This window comes from Tympanuchus pallidicinctus, unplaced genomic scaffold (assembly GCF_026119805.1).
Source record: "Tympanuchus pallidicinctus isolate F22 unplaced genomic scaffold, pur_lepc_1.0 scaffold12, whole genome shotgun sequence".
NCBI lineage: Eukaryota > Metazoa > Chordata > Aves > Galliformes > Phasianidae > Tympanuchus > Tympanuchus pallidicinctus.
Window position 1 is genome coordinate 3,628,111 of NW_026294637.1, and position 17,613 is coordinate 3,645,723.

Below are 17,613 nucleotides of genomic sequence, written 5' to 3' on the forward strand. Positions count from 1 at the left end.
TGCTTTTAAAAGCCCACGTTTCTTCTGTGCTTTGAACGGCTGCCTCTGCTTCCCTTTCATTTGACTGGGGCCCGAAGCCGAGAAACACGTGCTGAGATGCTGGCAGCATAAAACCACACAGTCCTGCTTGTTTAATGCGCCTGGGTGCATGCGCAGAGTTCTGAACTGATGATTTCTCTGAAGATGCTTCTCCAGGTCCCTGGGAGCGGCGGGCGCAGCGGGGGCACCGCGTGATGCTGCTCCAGCCTCATAAACAAACATCACGTGGCCGCAGAGCCGCGCCGGCACGGGGAGAGCCAGAGCATTATCCTTATTGGATTTCCCTTCTGAGCTGCTGCTGATTTGAATGTTTTGGAATGTGTGGTGAATGAAACAACACCAGGCGTTTCTTTTTCCTTTTTTTTTTTTTTTCTCCTCTTTTTTTTTTTTTCTTCTTTGCCTTTACTTTTCAGCTACTGGATTTAGGATGCACCCAACCTGGATTTAGGTCACTGAACCTATGCAGAAGCTTCTGTAAACACTGGTGCTTGCAGGCTGCTTTTCTTTCTTGACAAAAATACATCAATGCGAGCAAGCGTTGTACATTTAATACTGAGTGAGGGAATATGAAGGTGCAGGCAGAACAATGAATGTGTAAGAGATTTTCAATATTTTGCTCAGTACAATTTTTTTCCATGTAACCAGTAGAGGTTTTTATTAAAAATGGATTCTTGGGCTTGCTGGTGCATTGTTCCTGACCCATAGCTTACACTACAGAAGCCACAGCACTCTGGATGGGAGATGGTTCCTTGGAACAGCATGGCAGCCCTTCATTGAGAATGATTAGACTTCGAAAGCACTTAGCTCTCAGTGTAATTACAACTCAATTTCTCACATGTTGGGTCTTTTGATTTACAATGCATACATTATAAATGATTAAGATGCTTCCCATAAAACAATATATGCTGCAGTACCTTGCTAAGATCATAATTTAGACCACGAGATCAGTCATCCTGCTGTATACTTCTTAGTTACACTCTTCATCTTCAGATAGCAGAGCTCAGCAATCCTTTAGTTTGTTGGATGTGTGTCAACATCGCTAATTTATCATGCTAACCCTGATCTAAACCAGCAGAAATTTGATGAGCTGTGTGAACTTTGTAGCTTCTGGTTATTGATAGGGTTGCCAGTAGGCTGTATTGACATTTGGGACGTACCAGACTCGTGGTAATACTTCATTAGTGGTTTGCAGGGAATAACTGATGAGATTGCATTTTTTGGAGGCTGAGGTAGGAGGAGACTTGAGGAGTGAGTTGAGAGCTAGACAAAGAGACTGCCCAGTGCACAGGCTTAGGAAGGGTAATTCAGGCCAGCAGTGGAGCAGGGTAAAAGCTGGTGGGGGGAGCTGGTAGGACAACAGGGGGCTGTCCTCACCTGTGCAGAGCTGAGGGATATGGGCAGAGCTGTTCTGCAAAAGGAAATCCAAGGGAAGGAGAAGCTGGCCCAGGGGCCTGTGAACTTGCAGAGTTTCTTTCAAGTTTAGTTTGGCAGATTTCAAGTGGCATTTTAAAAGATTTTGGTTTCCAGAAACATTACTATTAAGTTATTTGTACTGAGCCTAATCTTCTTTTCTTATCCATTGCACTGAGAACCACAAAGTGATCTTTGAATGATCTTTTCTCAGAGGTACTTAATGCAGAGGAACACGTTGCCTTGGTCATGTCATTCTCTAAATCATAACTTTTAAAGCTAAATATGTTTGTTAATAAAAATTTAAAAAAAAAAAAAAAAAGGCAGTTTGGAGAAATCTCCTTAGTTAGGATTGAGTCCCTGTGGGTCACATCCCATGCTGTGCAGCCCTGGAAGGTCTCACAGCCTCCATGTTCCTGGTTTGCACTGTGGGTGCAGCGCTGTTGCTTTACCCCGTGCGTTGGGCCAGGAGGCAGATGGCTGCACCAGTGGCCACAGGGCTCTGTGTGGTACAGCTGTCACTGGCCATGGAAATCCTGCTGGGATGAGTGCAGTAGAGGTCATATGTACTGTGCAGCGATCTGCAGTTAGGTGAGGATCAGAGATAAACAGCCTCTGAGAGTCTGGGAGGTGTGAGTGCCCTCTTTCAGGCTAACCTTTACTGTTAAATGAAATAGAATATTTCTTTGTGGTTACTGACATGTCTACTCCTTTCTTGTCTTTTTTGTTTTTCTTCTTTTTTTTTGTCCATAACCCCTACATGGGCTGATTATTTAGTTTTAAAAACACTTTTTTTCTGGCTTCTGCCTTTCCTGTTATGTACTGGCAGCTGGACAGGTAATGCTTGAACCCCAGGGCATCTGGATTGCCTTGTTTAATTGTGTGCTCAAGTCTGTAATTCAGGACTTCGTATATCTTCAAATAAAGTTGTGGTGCTCATGTAGGGAGAAGGGCTTTGTCTATCAAGACAATCAGTTTCTTCTATTTCTGCATCTTCTGCTGCAACCTTGAGTAACTCATTGTCTCGTACTGCATCTATTTTCTGTCACTTCAAAACGGACATGAAAATGACCACTTGATTAGATTTCATCCTTTGTAAAACATTTTGAGAACTGCTCGAATATAGGCATAAATATTAAGTATGCATATTTCTGTTACTAAGCTTTCATGAAGTTTCATTAGTAGAAACCAAGACCAAGGAGCTGATGGGACTAGGAAACCTCGAAAAGGGAAGCAAAAGGTTTGTCAAATGAGCTGCTGGATGAAAAGAAACTCCCGGGAAAGGAATTGGATTAAAAGTTTGCCTTGCAGAGAGCCATGTGATGTGGGGATGGAGTGCAGTTAGTCTGTTCGGAGTTCCTCCTGTAGCAGCTAATCTTCAGCCCCAGCGTGGCCACCAGCGGACAGTGCTTCCCCAGGGCTGATCTCTGAGAAACTGCTTTGCTGTCATCAGTTTAACAAGCCTTGGTGCGTACGTCAAATCTGAGAAACAGTTAAGCTGGAGCAAGCATTAAGGTTAGTAGCTAGCCCAACCCCCTTGCTTCTTCCTCATGTCATTTCTAATTCATAAAACTGAACTATAAACATCCCTTGAGCTTCCTGCAAAAATCTGTTGCTTTGTAATTTGCAATTTAAATGATGTTTCTCTGTACTTGACTGCGGGCGTAATGAACTATTTTGTTCCCATCCAACTTAGTGCTTTTAGTTTAGTGGGGGGAATGTCCTGGAAGAACGATTTTCACCCCCAACTGTCCACAAGCAGGACCTGTCTTAATTTGGTAGTTTCCTTTCGTTGTTCTTTCATCGAAGGCTCAGACCTGTTCTGTCTGCCCTTTAGGATTTGTGTGTTTTTTAACCAGTGTGATTTTCCAACCACGCGTTCAGGCATCGCATGCATAATGACAGTAAACTTCGTTATGAATGCAGATGCAAGCTTCCTAGCCCGTAAACTGCAGAGGAGCCATGGCCTCCTATGGTTGGAATCAGATCCATTTGTTGCTTCTTTTTGCAGTTGAACACATTGGAAGAGAAATGTCATTTCTAATGATGGAGTTGGAAAGCATTTCTCAAACTGAATGTTTTCTGGTGGCAGCGTTGCCTGGTCCCAGCATGGCTGGCCAAGGCCGGTCACTGAGCTCCTTTTATAGTCACAAGTATCTGGAACAGAGGTGACTGATAATTCTTTGTCACAACATTTCTTGGTGTCAGCACGGAATGTTGTTGGGGATGTTAACAGATTGATAACTCCAGAATAGCCAGAAATATTTTGGTTTTGGTTTGCTTTGTGAATTGGAAATTTGTAAGTGGCAAGCTTCCTTGCCTGCATTGTAGGCAGGTTCAGAATGTTGGGGGAAGGAGAAAGTTGTACTTTTGAGTAGAAAAAGCATAGCATGTGGGATTGGAAAGTGGAAGGAACAGCAGTGCTTTCACCCATTTAACCTGTGTAGCCAAATGTATCTACAGTTACTGGCTTAAGGAGGCCCACAACTGAAAGAAAATGTAATTTTCATTGCAGCATCTCTGAGAGTTCAACTTAAAATTCATTACATTTGCCATTCCTCTGTAGGTGTTGTAGGTGTCCTAGGACCTAATACTTGCCAGGGCAAACAAAGTTGCCTGAAGTCTTCACAGCCTATCTCAAGTCTGCAGGCTCTGCATGAAGTTACAAATAGTTATGTGACTGAATGGCATCGTGTGTGTTTTGGGAGTGGTAAAATGGTGCTGCTTTTCCCATACCCTTTGTCAAATGAGCGCAGTGCTGGGATGTAAGGGCAGGAGGAGAGCGCAGCACTGCCTGCCTGTGCCGAGCCCTGGCCCTCCTGAGGATGACTTCAGCCCAGCACTTGGTTTAGAGCTGTTTTAATTGTTTGCAAAACACATGTAAGTGTTCTCCTCGTGCTGGTACTTGTTTTGAGCACACAGAAAATGCAAACAAACCAGACACCGAGCCCTGTGTGTGTTTATGGTGATGTTTCTTCACAGGTGCCTGTGTCTGGCAGTGTGGCGCTGCTGTCCTCAGCTATTAAAACAGCACTTGTTTGAACTTAACCAAAATATGTCTTTGTTGACCTATGCCCTTTTTTGTTTTTGAAATCCAGTTTTGTTTCGTACAGGGACAAAGGTGCTTTTCTCTCTCTCATCTAATACAGTTTTGAAGGACAGATGTATTTGATGGTCCTCATGGGTCCCTTCCAACTCAGAGCATTCTGTGATTCTGCAATTTGTATGATCAGTTGTTTTCATTAGACGTGTGTCAGATCTGCAAATCAGGAGCTATTTCTGTGCCCCACATGTGTTACAGGTGCCTGGCATGTGTTAGATTGGTGCATTCCGAGGCGTTCAGCGTGGTGGAGGCTCACCCTTCTCTCCAGGATTTCTGAACCCATGAAGAGATTTTGATTAAAAGATGATGCCTGGGCAGGTCTTATGACGTCTGTATGAATTACGTTCATATGGATTGCAGGCATAAGCCACTCCTCATTGTAGGGAGCTTTTTTGTCTTATTGTACTGCATTTAGGTACCTGATGCAGTTCCTTCTCCACTGCTTCTCTAGGTTTTGCAGTATGTGAGTGTTGCTGAACATGCTGTGATCAATGGAGGGTTTTGGATCAGGTTCTGGCTTTTGTTTCCTCCCAGCTGTGAGCAGTCTGTTGGAGTGGGGTTTAGTGCTTGAGGTGTCCATAGTGTTCACTGCGGGAGCTGCTCAGCCGAGCACCATAGCGGTCAGAGCAGAGCGGTGCGTTAAGCGTGCATTGCATGGGCTGGGCCAGGCCTGGGTCTGTGCTGCTGCAGATGGGCTATCGGTAGCGTCGATGCACGATCCGGTGCCAGTTAGGCATGTAATTGCACAGAAATGGCCTCTAATACCAGTTTCAAGAGGAGCTGCCAAAACCACAGAGCTGAAGGCCTCTCCCTCTGAGTTCGGCCAATACTGGAATGAAACAGCCCCCAGTTTGTTCCTCCGGGACACAGGCCTGCCTTGTTAGGAAATCGGTGAAGTTTGGGAACCCACAATACCTCACATAGCTCTGTGTACAGTAACAGAGAGTAGAAATAGGGCCATAGGCATGAGCAACCAGACGAGTTATAAATATAGACTACTCTCTCAATTCCAGTTTCGTTAGTCATGGGAGGACAGTGAGAGTTTTATAAACTTATAAGGAATATACAAACAGTTCTGCATTAAAATAACTCTGTATAATTTTTTTAGTGTGTGAAAAGCGTATTCTTTTTTGAGACCATCCATGTAAGTATCTGCTATACACAGTGTGTAGGGATCTGTGTATTTATATGTTCATGTGAATGTGACTCGAGAGTACAAAAAAAGGTACGAGAGTGGAAAGCTGTAGTTCAGATGTGCCAAATTCAAGCTGAAACATAGTGGGAAGTGCTTCCCACTTTTTGTCAGTATCGAAACATGAATCCTGCTTTTTTTCTTTCTTCTTCTTTCCCTTCTCCCCCTCCTTTTAAATTAGTGCCATCCTGTGCCTTCTCAAGCTTCAGTACAGCAGAGGCAGCATCTCAGAACTGGCTTTGCTGTAGCCCAGAGTCCCTGTCGGATTCGGCGATACAGCTCACCTTGACTGTCCTTTGTAAAATAAATAAACAAAGCTGTCTGCTACTCCCTAATCTGATCACAAATCCTTACTACGGGAAGGGATTTAGAAAATCAGAGGCAATGTCATTTTTTTCTAGTCATACTAGTAGGAATTCCTCAAAAGCATGTGCTGGTAAGTAAGCATAGGCAGTTGTGCATCCAAGAATCAGCTGTACTTGCCTTTGTGGGCAGCAGCGCTTTGTGTGCCCCTTGTTGTGAGTGGATCATGTGCTGGCAGTTTCCAGGGGGTGCCGGTTCTTCTCACTCAGGTTGTTTTATGGCTGTGTTGGAAGAGCTGAAATAGTTCTGATAGCAGAGGAGGTTTTTTAGAGGTAGCAAAGTGAGTGCAGCCTGGATGAGGCAGTGCCATCATTCCCTTAGGTTACATGAAAACACTGAGAAAACCCATCAGAATTGCCTTTTTTTTTTTCCTTTTTCGAATGCTTTCTAGCTCACAATTGCATTTTGTATGAGAAGACAGTGATTTTAGTGCAGATTTCAGGTCGCTTGTGCCCTCTCTGCTGTCCACGTTGTGTGTAAGTTGAAGTGCATTGTGGGACTCAGTCTGCCTTTGGGTGCTGTGAACTCTGGCACACTGTGTGTTCTGTCTGCGTTTATATTAGAGATTTGGAATGAAGATTATTCATGATTCTTAGGAACCCAGAGAAGTGCTTACTTTTTGTTTGCTGAGGATCTCAAGAACACAACCCTCATTTACTGTCAGATTTGCTTACACGCTCTTGTATTTCAAGAAGTTGTGTAGGCAATATTTTGCCCATCATTTTGAAGATAATTGCCTTTAGTATTGTTTAAAGTGGTGTGATCTTGGTAGGATGACTTCACTTCCAGTGAAGATGTCTGAAGTGATGCTGTACTCAAAGCCTTAATAGTCCCTAATTTAAAACAACTACACTTGGGTTTCTGACAACTTCCTGAGTGTTGGTGTTCTCGTATCTTGTTTTGCACTTGTAGTCCTTCCCGTTTCTCAGGACTGGTGACTTTTTTGCTGTTAACCATCACCGTTAAGAGAACTACAAAATTGAGGCCTTTGTGATAATGTTATCAAACCATCTTCTTCCTTTAGAATAGATCTGGAATGTGGAAGTATTCTTCCTCCAGCTGGGATTTTGCCAGAAGACGACTGACCAAGACTCCTTGCTTGCAGTCTATTAATTAAATGGCGTAAAGTTTATTGCCTTGCACTTGCAGGTTAGATCTTGCTTTAAGCAACAGCGCAGGGAACAAAACAACACTCCAATATCTTGGTTGTGAAAGCAAGGAAAGGAAAAAGAACTTGGTTGAGAGGTACTTTAGGGCAGCTTCTCTTTTTCTCTCTGGACTGGGGAAGAGCTGAGCCGCTGCTCTCCTCCACACCATGCTTACATCCCCACTGGTGCTGCAGTTATTGTTTCCATCTGCATTCCCTCAGTGGGAAATTCACTCTTTGCCGGGGAAATTTCACTTCTTAGAACAGTATGGTGCTGATCATAAACTTTTCCCAAGCAATTTGCTTACCTGGTGTCTAAGATAAAGTAAAAGTGGCCTTGACGCCTGCTGGGTGCTGTGTGTGCGCCTGAGCTGTGTTTGTTTGTGTACTGAATTCATACTGGCGTGGAAAGGACAAAATGGACTTGTTTTTTTCCTCTTTCTCTCAAGTGCCAGCTTCAGCGATGCCAATCTGAGTTGTGCTGGGCAACATAAGCTGTTTTGAAAGAGAATGCAGTTCGTGCTGCCCGTTCTCATCAATAAGTCGTGTTTATTTGCACCTTCCTGGTCGCTGCTATTACGCACGTTGGAGCAAATGGAGGAATGTACAATCTATTAGTTCCTGTTGACTGTGGTTTAAGGCAGTTGTTTTCTTCACTCGGCTTTCTGTTTGCTCTCATTTCTGTGAGATGTGAGTAGCTGTGGGAGCTTTTAACGGGGCTGATTGCTTCATCTGCAGAAAACCTGAAAGGTTGGTTGGTTTTGCAGTGCCAAACAGTGTCCCTACGTCCTGTAGGCACTCTAAATAAAGCAAACTGAGCACACATCATTATTTATCACAACTTGGGTAGCCTCAAGGCTGTTTTGAGGGGGACTTCTGGGGTGAGGAATGAGTGATAGATGGTGGAAAGAAGTGGGGAAGGCCACTCGAAGTCCACTGCATCCAGCTGAAATGTTCCTGTTGTTGTTGGCTCCGTTTTCGGATGGGAGCTGTTGTATTCTTTTCAGCTAGGAAGGAGAGCAACAGATATGCTGTGTCTTGGGGGGGCTGCACACCATGCCATGGGCCTCTGGCTCCCCAGGAGTGTGCTGTTTTGCTCCCTGTGCTAGTGTGGCATGCCATGTTCCAAGGGAGGGAGAGTATTAATTTTGATGAAAACATGTCCCAGGACTCGAGGGCACTGAGTAGCTCACCACAATAGTATGTTCTAGAAGAATATTCATTTTATTGAACAACGAACATCCTCTGCCTCATGCCTTACCTTGGTGGTCTCTGAGCATCTCCAGGTGCTGTGTGGTGCTGGGCTTCCTTCCGTTGGCCAGTCCCTGCTCTTCTCTTCCGTATCCTTGGCAGCTGCTTTCAGCTGATCCTCTGTGGCATTTGTACCCAGCTGCTGACCTGCATTATGCAGGCTTTTAGCACGGTTTTGAATTTTAGCCACCAAATCCTGGGGAAGAGGGATGTCCAGGTAGATTGCTTGGTCATTGTTTCATGTGCTTGAAGACTGAGCTGCTGGTGGGCTGATTGCAGGTTGGAAATATCCTCTGAGCCGCAGTTCTGGGTGCTTTGTGGCACCGTGCCTTTCGATGAGAGATTATCTCATGTGGTATCTGTGATGAAGTGCAGTGTTGGGGTGCAGGGGATCAAAAAGCTTGGTGTATAAACCAAGCAAATGTAGCCGAACATCAGCTGGATTTGTACAGTGGGAAGAAAATAATTCACAGAACAACTTCGGAATACTTTCAAGATCCTTGGAAAGGTCTGCCAGATAAAAAGACGCTGGTAACAAGTAGGATGTGAACATGGAAACACGTGGATTTAGTGAAGTCTCTCCAGTCAGATGTAGCTTGCAGGCCAGGCTTAATGCCCTGGTCTTGATTCTTAGTAGAAGTTTGTATAGGACCAGCCAAAAAGTCCAGTGGTGGGAATGACTGTATGTGTGACTGTATGACTGTATGGAATTGTACAGAGAAAGGCGCTGAACACTTTAAATTCACAGTTGTGTTAAAGTGAACCTTTATTGAGATCAAGTTGGTAATTTCAAAATGTGCCACGTTTTTATGTCTTAGCTGCTGGAAGGTACGGAAGTTCTTTGATATGGCAGCTTTTTTTTATTTTAGGATATTTGCCAAAAATGAGATACCAGTTTTAGAGTGCAGGAGAGTATGGAGAGGGAATAATATAACGCACCGTGTGTGTTAGTAGTACTTGTTTCTATGGCAATATGAAGATTTTCTACAAGTCATGTAAGCAAGTGGCTTCTTCAGTTCTTTGGAGATGACTTTACCCATATTTCTGTGATCAGAACATGTTACTGCATGTATTTAACATGCATATTTCCTTCTTGCAGCCTTTATTCTGTAGCTGTTGAATTCCAGCCCTGGCCGTGAATCACTGGACCTGGATTTTCTGAGTAATATCTCCAGTCTCTCCATTCTTACCATATACTGGGCAAAAGAAATCAGGTCTTGTGGAGGCTGTTTGTCCATTTGAAGTCAGCTGTTTGAAAGACCAGACCAAAGTTTAGACCATTAAAATGCAATATTTAAAAAAATCTGTCATGTAGAAGGATTAGCATTCCAAAAATGACTGTTTTTTTTCTGTCTTTGTGGATAAATTTAGACAGCTAATTTTTTCAGTAGTTGGCTGGGAGGACATCCTCCCTCCCTCTTCTGGTTTCTGCTCAAAGCTGGGTTTTTCCCTTGTCTTTCAGAAATGCTTTATGTGAAGGATGCATTATGAAAGGAGAAAAAAAAAAAAAAAAAGGAAGGATTGAATATCGTTTCAGAAGGAGAGAAAGAATCTTAAAGAATAATAATAATAATAAAATAGTATCCCACACTTGGCAGCCCGGTGCTTGCCCGCGTGCGACTGGCCGGGTGCCAGCCTTGGCAGGGCCGGCCGCCACAGCTTGCCAGAAGTCTTCCTCTCCTGGCCACGCTCCCCTCCATGAGACGGATGGCTCGTTCACCTGATGCTTCTGTTCCAGGGCTGCTGAAGTCCCAGCGTCTTGGAGCTGATAAGAGCACTTTGTGTGTCCAAACTGTGCAATAGCCGTGATGTCAACGCGGGGCCGTTTCAGGGAGCTTTCGCTCTGTGTCGCTCCATACAGCACTGAGATAACTCGTGGCAGAAAGCCTTATTGCCACGGTGTGAAGCTGTCCCAAAAGTAGCTGCTGTAAATACAGACATGATTTGTTTCTTGCCTTTTTTGTTTTGTTTGAGGATTTCCCAACCTGGCTTTTAGTTTGCAATTGCAGTTCAGCATCTTGGAGATTTTAATTGAGAGTGATGAGTCTGAGTTGGGTTCTCTTGGAATTCTTCTTGCTTCTTTTAAAGATTTGCATTTATTTTTCCAGTATCTCCTTTCTGTGTGACAGGTCTGGCCGGGCTGCTCAATGAGCAGCTAGCTGGAAGTGATATATTTTGCATTTTTGAGTAATCCTATCTTAATAGCATTTGGAAAATCTCTTGAATTGTGTTGACAAGGAGAACTTTCATTTGAAGAAATCAGAGGGAAGGTGAAGCACAGAAGGTCAGAAAAACTAGTGCTGTTATTTTTGCTCTGGTAAATTTGATTTGTGGCTTGTGGTATTCTTGTCGTGTCATTCTTTGAAGAGCTGCTGATTATTTGGTACTTTCACTCCCTGAAAGTAAACAACGAGGCTCTCTGGTCTAGTCGAGCCACTGCCATCTCTTCAGTAGGATCATGAAGCTGCGTAAGGGTCTGCTATTCCTAGGTCTTGTTTTGGCTTCTTCCTTCCATGGCTGCACTCCAAGGTCTCTGAAATTTTCCATTATCTTGGTAGCTCCACGTGATGACAATTAAGTATTTCTTGCCCTTGTGGCTGTCAGCAAGGATTTGTTCTTTTTTTCTTGTGTACAGTCATCAGCCTTTCTGATTCAAGGCACTTTCGTACCTAGCAGTTAAATTCTGTCCCAAAATGTCAGCCCACCATTCGCTTATGTTTGTCTGATGTTCCTGCAGACTCAAGTCAACAAGTATTCAAATGTAATTCAGTTTTTTTTTTTTTTTTTTTTTTTGGCAAACTTTCATTTTCAATGTTTTGCTAAGATGTAGCAGCCCAAGTAACACGATTCGTGAGGGAGGGAGAGGGGGAGTAAGGCTGATGTTCTGTAGTGAGGCTTCTGAGCAGGGCTGTCTCAGGGACCTGGCATTTTAGGCAGATAGGACTTCGTGTTGTTTGTTCTGTATCCTGTACACAAAAGTTCTTGTCCTGCCTCTTCTAAGAAACAGGATGCCTGTATTGTCTCCAGGCTGAGAACTTTGCCAACGTTAGCAACAAGTGAGAAATAGGGTTGAGAGAAAAATGAGGTTGCTGAGCTTTTAAAAAATTATGTGTACAGCATTTTCAGTAGTTATCGTTCAAATGACTGCCGTTAAAACTATTCCTACGCTTTAGAAATCTAGTTCACTGATTACCTTGTTCACGTGAACTCGGATATCCTCCTTTGCTTCACTTTGTGCTCCTGCAGGCAGCAGTCAGCAGATTTACAGAGAGATGCAGGGAATCCTATTTATACACCAGTCTGTTCCTGAATTGCAGAGGCACTAAGGCAGTATGGAAGGCTTTTCCAGGAGTGAAATCATCTCGCTCCTTCTCTACTACGTTCACGTGGACACTTAGTGTGGCAGCCTTTGTTTTTTGCAAGTGTCTGCCCTGATGGAAACACACAGTGCTGCTTCAGTAAATCTAGAACTTTGCGGAGGCATGGGGACGTGTGCTGCTTCTTAGTATGGCTCTGAAGTGGGAACGTTGCTACTGCACTAACTGGGGGGGTCACTCAGAGCAGCAGTCCATCTGCTAGCAAGGCACACTGTTTGTTTATTTAACTCCTTAGTTGTCGGTGTGGTAGTGCTGTGTACCAGAATGTGCCTTACTGGGTGGTGTGTGGGCATGCTTCTCTCCTTTTACACTGATGCAAGTAACCATCAATAAGAGACTTTACACCAATATGCTGTTTTATTTTTGTTGGTGTGTGATGTAGGTGTTTTTTCCTTCTTCAGAGGAAATCAGGTATACCCGTGCTGTGCATTCTGTAGCAGTCCTCACTCCTGCTATGGGTTTTGGAAGTAGTTCTCCCTATGGAAACTTCCTCATTTGACCTGTTGAGGTGTATTTGTGCTGCCTTCACCTGGTCTGGCAGTTTGGCTAGCAGGATATGCAGCACCACCTCTGCAGGTTGAATTTCCTCTGCAGAATGTTTGCAGTGGTGATCGTAGAAGCTGGTTGGTACTTGGATGCCAGGCTCAACTTGCGATTGGCAGCTGGGACTTGTTTTAAAAAGGGGCCGGGGGAAAGTGCAAAATATTGAAGCAAGATCAGTACAAAACCATTTGGATTACAAATGCAGAGTTGTCTGATGTGTGTCTTATGAGTCCGTTTGGGGGTGGGCACGGGCTTTTTGTGAGCAACACGTAGATCCTGTTGCAGGGCTGTGAACCATTTTGATTTTTAATGAGCAGAGGAATTGAAGACTTTTCTGGTTTGTTGCACCAGTTGAACGAAATTTCCTCTCAGATATTCGTGCTTTGCCACATGGCAGATTTTTGGCAGTCAGGAAGAGGAAGTTGCAGTGTAAAATTTCTTTTGTGGAATTGTTAACAGTATCTTAAAACGTGTTTCCCTGCAGGCTGGGCTCTGTTGCTTCTGTGTGCATTCTGGGACATTAGTTTCTTTGCTGGTCGTGTGCTTTTTGCTCCAATAGCTCAGTTAAATGTCTCGTGGTGCTTTGCTTGGATCATACTGGAGTTGTACTACTGAAATGCTGCTTTACGCTGTTATTATTGGTACTGTTTTTTAGCTAAGTTAGAAAGTGGAAAACAGTCACTTAATGCAAACCAGATTTCCTATCTGTGTTTGTTTACAGAGCCTCTGGCACACAGCTCGCATGGCTAAAGGACCATACAAAGCTGCAATCAAAATGTTGTTGTTACATAAATATAATGCTGCCACTTCTTTTGATGTAACAATAGTGAGATTGTCTGGTGACGATTCTGCTCTTTGTTCGTTTCTTCCAAGCAAAATGCTTTCACAGAAAACGAATGTCTCAATAAATCCAATAAATTTGCACCTCCCCTCTTTTTTTTTCTTCTCTTTTTTTTTTTTTTCCTGTACTTCACCTGTTTTGTTCTCCAAACCTGGAATTTTGGGGATAAGGCAGAATTCTGTTATGGAATTCTTCAGGGAGAAATAGCAGCGCCTCTGATTGCACAGTATTTGATGTTTACCATCTGTACTTTATTAAACCTCATTCTGCATACATAAGCAACATTGGGATGCTACATTGGGGTTGACCTAACCATGTGTGCTATAGTATAGCAGTGCTTTATTGTACAAGTGTAATTAAGTTGTTTAAAGGAGGCTCATTTTCTTGCCAGTAAAGACCAATTTGAAGTGTACAAATGGGAAAGACAAGGAATGCTTAGAAAGACAATAAGTCAGCACTCAAAAAAAAAAACCACCAAGAAATCCCATAATTCTAGGGCTTTGGGATGGGGGAGTATTGAATTGTTTCCATTATCCTTATGTTGTTCTTCTTTTCAAAGCTGCATTATTTCATTGGCTCATGTTACGAATTTCATCTGCAAAAAAAGATATTTTCAGGCAACTGAAACAGGAAAAAAATAGTCAGTGCAGTCAGTTTTAAAGGAATTGACTCTTCTGCAGAGCTTCCCTAGAGCCCAGGCAATGAAGACGTAGATTTGTGCAGATCGGGGTTTTTCTATAATACCATTCCCCTTACTTCACAGCAACTCAGATCCCTCGCCTTCTTTCTTGCAGTGTGCCCCAGCTCATGTGGCAAGAGAGCCTGCACAGACCAGAACGAGTGTTGCCATCCTGAGTGCCTGGGGAGCTGCACAGCACCCGACAACAACACTGCTTGCGTGGCCTGTCGCAACTACTACTACGAAGGGGTCTGCATGCCCACCTGCCCTCCCAACACCTACAAGTTCGAGGGCTGGCGCTGCGTGACCAAGGAGTTCTGCTCCAAAGTCCCTGCCACTGAAACAAGTGAATACGAGAGGTTTGTGATTCACAACGATGAGTGCATGGCAGAGTGCCCCTCTGGATTCATACGCAATGGGAGCCAAAGGTAACGCAACTTTCTTCAAGTCCGACACAGTTAGCATGTTTATTCCTCCCTCCCTACTCTGTGGCAGCCTTGTGATGCAAGTTGCTTTTGGTGGAAGAAGTGTTTTGGAATTTCATCACTTCTCAGTAAAGACTTGCTCAGACATCATTTTAGAAGTCCAATGATGGCCTGTGCACATCAGTTCATGCTGCTTGTTCTGAAAGACTTCAGGTCAGAACAGTGCAAACCCAGGTTTTGAACAAAAGAAAGTGAGAGCCAAGGAAGACAGGGCTGGAGATTGGCAGATCACCGTTGTCACACTCACAGCAAGCTAGGAGCTGCCTTGTTTCACATGTTATTTGCTTTATGTATACTTACATTTTAGACATGTGTTCTTTAGTAACTTTATTTCCTTTTTTTCACTCTTTCCAGAAAATAGCAATGATGTTTTAGAAGAGAACAATGGTAAAATTGGTTACAAAAATGATGCAGATAACATTACACAGAATAAATTTCTGGAAGGGTGTAACTCACCTCCACTTATTTCATTCTGACAGTTGGACTGATGTGTACTGAACACTTTCTTATTTTACATAGGGTTAAGCTAACAGCTTCTGTTGTCTGCTGACCCAAACTTCTACAAATAAGGGAGGGTGCTTCAGTGCTATGCTAAACAGATGCCCTTTTAAGTTGCTGTAAGATACAGGTTTTTGGAAAGATGGTTGTGATGGTACCTGCACTGGCTGTGTGTCTGTGCATGGCATTCATCTGTTCACTCAAGCAGCAAGGCAGTCCCTGGTTCACATTAAGTTGTAAGCAACTTAACACTGTGTTTGCTCAAAGCCCAGTCAGTATTCACCAGAGAAATCTTTCACTTATCTACCTGAGGTTGTAGTCCCAGCTGTTTGAGCTGCTTACACTGAAGTGCATGACAGTTCTATCTTATCTCAGTGTAGCGCTCAGTTGCAGAGATTGGAAGGAGCTGTAACCCAAGGCCAGAGAATGTTTTCTTCCCCAGAGGTGATGTTAACAAATAGTTGCAAATGGAAAGCATTTCCCGCATTCTTTGTACATTTAGTTGAATGCCTCTTGCTTGTGTCTGTAGCTTTTAGTGGTCTGTGGCATGCTACAGTGCAGGATTTTGAAATAGGACCTTACCAGTAAGAAAAGGAAGCTTCCTTCGTTACACTGTGCACACAAAAAATGGCTGCTATCAATTTACATGTTTCTTTAAGCCTTAGAAGAAAGTGGACTCAGTTTCTTTTTAAGGTAATAAATATTAAGTCTGTGGTCATCACTGTTAGCATCAAAAGCTTTTGCCTTTGGAGCTCTTTCTCTTCCCTGTTTTTCCCCTCTAAAGCAATAATGTAGGGTGAGTGGTAATGAAATCCAATTTATTCCAATATTTTCATTGTGAGTGAGATCAAAACCAAATTTGCATCAGGAAATTTGTACCAGGAGTGATCAGAAGGCATGTTTTTTCCACATGTGTTTAATGGCACAGTCTATATGAAGCTGCAGTAGCCAAAGGCTAGGCTAGCCTGCAATCTTGCTCCTTGAGTTTGGCCTGTTAAAATGTTTATAGATGTCTGTGATTATGGGAAGCAGGACACATCAGCCTGACAGTCAGGTTTCTCTGAGTTAGGCTATGCCTGTCTTGATGTTTCATGGTCACAGGTGTACCTGTTCTTTCTTAATTTGTGTAATCCATTTTGGATCTGTTTAGACTTCTTGTCTGCCTCTCCCAGTCCTTTGCAGTGAGTTACACAAATTAGTTTTGTCTTGCATGAAGGTGCATCTTTTTGTTTGTTTGAACTTGCTGCTTTAATACCTCTGACGCCATAAGAAACAGTGACTAATTCACTGCTCACTTTCTCTGTGTCACTCAGGACTGTATACACCCACAGCTGTCTTTCCCAGGTTAAAACACTAGGGTTGGTCTTGAAATGCTGGTTTGAGGACGTGGAGAAAGAGAACTTTATAGAATTTGTAACAGTACTTGCCCATCTCCAGTTCCTAGCTGGCCTATTTTTGGAGGTTAAGTCTAAATTAGCTCAAAACTTCAATAGCACTTGATGCTTGTGTAGGTTAGAAGGGTCATCTTTGTGGTTATAATGAAGCTGGAGTAAATGAAACAGTGGTGTTTTTTACCTGAAGTGCCTTCTGCTCAGGGTAACAGAGCCTTTAAGAAACTGGCGAGCAGCAGGTAGGAGTCCATTCAATTGCTCCCATGTTGCTGTGGACAGGAGGTGTGATGTGCCAGCCTCTCTTGTGTCCTACAAGTGTGTTGTTATGCTTACCTATAAGTCTCTGCACTAGTGTGGTAACTCTCATTGTGGGCTGATGCATTTTCCTGAGCTTCATATGGAAATGTCTTTCAAAATGAAATTGAAAGCAGTCTGTGGAATCTGAGCTGTGTATCACTGCTTATTTTCTGTTTCCTTTTCTTTCCAAACAGTATGTTCTGCAGCCCTTGTGAGGGGCCTTGCCCCAAAATTTGTGAGGATGGGAAAACGAAGACCATTGACTCTGTCACATCAGCACAAATGTTGCAGGGATGCACGATTCTCAAGGGCAATTTGCTGATCAACATCCGTCGTGGAAGTAAGTGACTTCCCTGCCTTTACAAACCTCTGATGAGACTGCTTTTAATATTTTTCTTTTGTCAGCGTAATAACAGGAACATAAAAAAGCCATGACTTGTTTGTTTTCCTGTCAGATAGCAGTGCTCCTGTTTGGGTTGGCCCACTTGTAGCACCATTCTCCAACGTGCAGATGGAATAGGTAGTCAGCTACCAACCATGAAGCAGGGAAAGCTGGTATTTTCTTCAGCTTTTCTCAGCAGGGCAAGGAACCAGGAGGCACCAGGACTAGGAAGGGAGATGAGAAATAGTCCCAAAGGAGTAATAAAGCCTTAACAAAGTGAAAAAGTGAAAGTCCTTGTATCTGGGCAGGTAAATAAGAGGGAGTGGCACTGGAAGATGGAATAGCCTCAGTTTCTAAGGTAGGAGGTGTTGTCTTGCTAAAATTTGCAATCAATTGCTCCAAAAGCTCATACAAAGCCCAGCACTGTGCCTTTGGATGGTCATCCTTAGTGAGCTGGCCAGTCTTTGTTGCATGTCTTGAACAAGCTCTGGATTAAATTTGTCAGGGATGTCATTAGTTGGTCAGGGAAGTGCTGAGAGTTGGTGAGCTTTTAAAGAAATACGCAGTAAAAATTGTTAGTTTTTGTTGGAAATCTGTCTCTGTATGGAAGGGGCT

The 17,613-nt window shown here is 43.4% G+C and overlaps 1 protein-coding gene across 2 annotated transcripts in view; it reads left to right on the plus strand.

The window, feature by feature from the left end:
- Window positions 1–17,613, plus strand: part of IGF1R (insulin like growth factor 1 receptor) — a 149,846-nt gene that overhangs the window by 88,731 nt on the left and 43,502 nt on the right. For both annotated transcript variants that reach the window (XM_052671965.1, XM_052671966.1), the window contains exons 3-4: window positions 14,061–14,373; window positions 16,811–16,956. In XM_052671965.1, coding sequence (XP_052527925.1) covers window positions 14,061–14,373; window positions 16,811–16,956 — 459 coding nt within the window. The remainder of the gene's footprint in view (window positions 1–14,060; window positions 14,374–16,810; window positions 16,957–17,613) is intronic.